We start from the raw sequence: 5,019 nt of genomic DNA on the forward strand, positions 1-5,019 counted from the left end.
TTGAACCCGCAGGCTCAGGCAATCCACTCACCTCAGCCTCCCAAAGCACGGGATTACAGGCTGAGCCACTGAGCCCGGCTAAAAGATGTATTTGTTGAGCTTCCAAAGTTTAAATATTCACTGCCTCATTATATTTACAAAGACAGGCAAACAGGTCTCTGCCCAGAATGCCCACCACACCTTGTCCTCTGACCCTATTCCCAAGTTAATGTCCTCAGGGAAGACTTTCTTGTCCTTACCATTACCCAGCCCCCTCCTTCCACATGTCCCAACCCTTTCACCACTCTATCATGAACAGATGCTGCCTTTTATTGCTCTTATTCATGTACAAGTCTCCCTCTCTCCCTAGTATCCTACATGCTCTGTGAAGACAGGCTATTTTCATGTGTCCATCTGCAGCACAGTGCCTAACACACAGCAGGCATTCAGTAAGTCCCTGAGGAATGAACAAATGCATAAATAGCTTTATGGCTTGGATATTCAAAACTTACAATTTATTTTCAAGTCTACTCAGTTTGAGTTCAAATAGTTCAAAATCAATATAATGCTCCAGGATGCTTCCAACTATTGAAACAACTCAGTTGAAAAATATACAACTCACACTTTATTTTAGTTAGATTCATAATGTAGGCAAAATTAAAAATTATTATAAATATTTAATAATGCTTTATATTTTGTTTTTATTTTATAATACACCACCACAGACACATAAAAAAGTAGAATTATCTAATTAAAACATTTTCCCTTCCTAAGTATGTTTCTAATTCTGAAAACTATAAAAATATTAATGAAAGTCATGTTATATATTTTTCAAAAATAAAACTGACATACCCCATCACCAACTTTACAGGAAAAAGACAGATACAAGTTCTGGTACATTGGGAAGTTAATGGCGGAAAAAAAATTGGTTGGTGTATTTGAATATGAAAACACAAACCACACACACAGTTTGGTCATTAAAACAGCTTCACATTTCTCTAAATGCATACTTGGAGAAAGATGAACTGTCAGCCAACATACAGTAAGTATATCAACTGCTTACATTCCCAAATACTAAAAATCGTGGGTGAAAAACCTAGAAGGAAAATCTTGTGGAAAGCTGGCATAATTAAATGGGCCTTAGACTTCTTATCACTGAAAATTAAGATTCTAATTTTTGTTAGTTCTTGGCTCTGAGGCAAAATAACTTTTTATTTTCCATTATACAATAGCTGTGCAAATGATCTTTTTTGAGAACTGAAAAGTCATTATTATTATTATTTTTTTTAAGTTGGAGTCTCACTCTGTCGCCCAGACTGGAGTACAGTGGCCGCTCCCGGCCACTGCAGCCTGGACCTGCTGGGCTCCAGCAATCCTTCCGCCTCAGCCTTCCAAGTAGCCGGAATTACAGGCATGCGCTACCACGCCCGGCTGATTTTTTTTGATTTATTGTAGAGATGAGGTCTTGCCAAGTTGCCCAGGCGGGTCTCGAACCCGCGGGCTCAGGCAATCCACTCACCTCAGCCTCCCAAAGGCGCGGGATTACAGACTGAGCCACCGAGCCCAGCTGTCATTATTATTATTTGTGATTTACATCTATTACTGTATTGGCGCACTATGGTCTTTAGAATTTACACCACATGAATATACTTGTTCCTTCTGGATGAGAAGTCAAAATAGACTCATAACAGAAGAAAATTCCAAGTTACAGCACACTATGTTAAAGTAAGGCTCCAGTGTGTTTTGGAAATGTGATAAACAAGTTACAGCTTCTTTTTGTATTTACTGGAAAAAAAATCATATGAGCTCTGTCTACCTGGGTCACTGGATTCATATCTCCTCAGAAAACATCTGTGTTTTTTATTTTTATTTTTGAGTTGGAGTCTCGCTCTGTCACCCAGGTTGGAGTGCAGTGGCACATTCATGGCAGCCTCAACCTGTTGGACTCAGGCAATCCTTCCACCTCAGTCTTCCAAATAGCTGGAACTACAGGTGCACGCCACCACACCCAGCTAATTTTTTTGATTTATTTAGAGATGAAGTTTCACCATGTTGCCCAGGCTGGTCTTGAGCCCCTTGGCTCCCAAAGTGCTAGGATTACAGGCGTGAGCCACCATACCCAGCATATCTGTTATATAAACTATTGATAATTTAACTTTTGATTTTGAGTATTTGGTACTATCACTACTCTCTATTTTATGGCTTTTTAAACACTAAGTCCTTAAATATTTGAAAAGTGTCACTATATTCTCATAGTTCAGGAAAAAAAGATGTGAACATCAGCTTGGAAAATTATAAAGCCTTAAAAAAAATCAGTTTTTAAGAAATATTATTTAATAACAGAAATTCACAGTACAGAGGTCAAACAAAAGAATGCATTAGAATTCTATACATGGACCCCTTAAAAAAAAAAGAAAAAGAAAAAGAATCTAGAATCTTGCTTCTTTGTCAAGAGTTGGGGGTAGTGGGAGTAGGGGAGGAAAAAAAGCTCCCACTTAAGTTTGTATACATTAGCAATGTAAGTGTTTTGCTCTTTTTCACTTAAAAAAAACTCTTCAAACAATTCATTTTTGTAAGTCATGTGTTTTAAAAACAATAAACATGATATTAAATTTCCCTCTTAAAAAATCTTGGCCAGTTCACTGTATAGGTTTAAAATAAAATGAACATTAGTTTAAGGACTTATATGAAAAAATGTATAGTTCCAAATTGAAAAGGTAACTATATATATTTAATAACATTACATTCATACAAAGGCTAGAAAGCTTAAGGAGTTCAAAGTCTAAACAAGTTTAAGCAGGTAAATTACTTGATCTCACATTAAGATTTTAATGATCAAATTTTCCAACAAGTAAACCACTAAACCTTACTTAGGAAAAGGGTCTACTGTATTTTGAATATGGTTCTTTTTCCTAAGTTGAGAAAACTTGGGCAAAATTAGTTTTACACAGGCCCATGGTTTAAAAATATTGAGATAAAAGATTTTTAAAGACTTTTTCAAACTCTTTTGCTTACAGATACAAATTTATAGAATTAAAGAGATCTATAATATATATCAAAGGTCACAGCTCATTTATTTGAGATTTTTTGGTCCTTAAACTTATGAGGAATTATACTAAATGACCTATAGTTTCTTCTAGCTCTAAAGTTTTGATTATGTTATTCTGCTTTTAAGTAGTAAAGATCATATCTCAAAGTTGTCTAAAAAGACAAACAAGCTCGTCCTTAATTAAACATGTTTATTTTTTTCACCTCTTTTCTTGCTTTTAATCCCACTTACTAGTCAGTTAGTGATTAGTGGGTAACAAATATCATATATTATACTCAACTGATTTATTTTCTTATAGAAAGGAGGTCTCATTATGTTGCCCAGGTCAGTCTCAAACTCCTGGGCTCAAGCAGTCCTCTCACCTGGGCCTCCCCAAGTGCTAGGATTACAGGCGTGAGTCACCATGCCCGGCCTCAATTGATTTTTAATCCCTACCTCTATTCACCCTCCTCCCTCCAGAGCCTAGAGTGCCCTAGCACATGGTAAGTACTCAACACTTATCGGATAATCTTGACTGAGTAGCAATATGCTAAAGATGTCTCAAGAATTAAAAATAATCTGGATGTGATAGTAGTTGCTTCTGTAAAACCCCCAAACAATAATTTCAAGCTTCTAGTCTGCTTTTCAGATATACTTTGGTTTGTCTTTATAAGTAATAGAAAGAGAAAACACAGCACAAGAACACATGGTTAAATCATTATAGCTACACTACAAGCAAGGACACATAACAAAATTTAAGTTTGAATTCATGTACTGAAGAATGAATTTTATTTATACTACTAGTAAATCCCAGCTACTCCAGTTACTCTGAGATATCATTATTTTACCAATGACAGGAAAAATATCTTCTTCCAGTATTTCAGGTCTAACAATTGTAATTAAATTGCTAAGTTATGCTATAGAGTAAGAAGCAATTAATGAATTTTTCAGAAATAAAAATATGTATGTACATTACCCTGATACCTAGCCCAAAATATATCTAACAACACATTTTCTTGATTTCTATTAGTCATAAAAATAAAGGAAAAATATATTGCAAGTATTTTCTTTATAGACAATTTCAATTAGAAAACAATAGTTTAATGAAAACAACATAAGTGGTTCATGTGAGTGGACTGATATGGAGGCAAGAGAAGTACTCAACTCTTGACAGACAATAGACTGTCAACTGCAACTGAAGAGTGTCTGCCTCAGTGGCACCATTCACAGGCAGGAACTAGATTTTGACACATCTCAACTTTATCTTATATCCAAGGGAAATGCAGGTCAGTAGGTTATAGTTACGAACCCCTTCTTTTAGCTTGCAGTATGTAGCCTTTCGATTTGATAATCCCTCTACTTTTCACAATGACCGAGTATCGCAGCAGCCACAGTGGCACCCACTCGTGCGCCTGAATGTCAGGGATGCTTTCCTGGAGAGCTTCTTGGAAACTTGCTTCAGAAAGCAGTTCTAAAACAAATGACAAAACCACAGTGTTAAATTCTAAAACAAAAGCACTTTACGATTTAGGGAAGCATTTAACACAACAAAAGAAATACCTCAATACTGAATACAAAATATGCCACTTCTTCATGTGTGCTATGAATCTTAACCAGAATATAGAAACAACCAGGCAGTTATTTAAAAAGTTGCCTAGCCAGGTATGGTGGTTTACGCCTATAATACCAGCACTTTGGGAGGCTGAGATGAGAGGACTGAGACCAACCTGGGCAATATGGTGAGACCTTCTCTCTACAATAAATAAAAAAAGTAGCTAGATGTGGTGGCACACACCTTTAGTCCCAGCTACTCAGAAGGAGGGCCTGAGCCCAGAAGGCTGAGGCTGTGGTACCCATGATCACGCCACTGCACTCTAGCCCGGGTGACACAATAAGACTCTGACTCGAAAAATAAATAAATTTTAAAAAGTATATACCTGTACCCCAGCTTATTTAATTCGTAACTTTTGCTGAGTGGAATCTAGACATTTGTATTTTTTTTTTTTTTTTTT

At 36.3% G+C, this 5,019-nt stretch overlaps 1 protein-coding gene across 1 annotated transcript in view; it reads right to left on the minus strand.

The window, feature by feature from the left end:
• Positions 1-3,773: 3,773 nt before the first annotated feature.
• Positions 3,774-5,019, minus strand: part of GCLM (glutamate-cysteine ligase modifier subunit) — a 15,653-nt gene continuing 14,407 nt past the window's right edge. The window contains exon 6 of the mRNA XM_021707320.1: positions 3,774-4,478. Within this exon, the coding sequence (XP_021562995.1) occupies positions 4,309-4,478 (170 nt within the window). The 3' untranslated portion in view covers positions 3,774-4,308. The remainder of the gene's footprint in view (positions 4,479-5,019) is intronic.

Source organism: Carlito syrichta, unplaced genomic scaffold, assembly GCF_000164805.1.
Source record: "Carlito syrichta isolate Samal-C Ts95f unplaced genomic scaffold, Tarsius_syrichta-2.0.1 Scaffold316502, whole genome shotgun sequence".
Taxonomy (NCBI): Eukaryota; Metazoa; Chordata; class Mammalia; order Primates; family Tarsiidae; genus Carlito; species Carlito syrichta.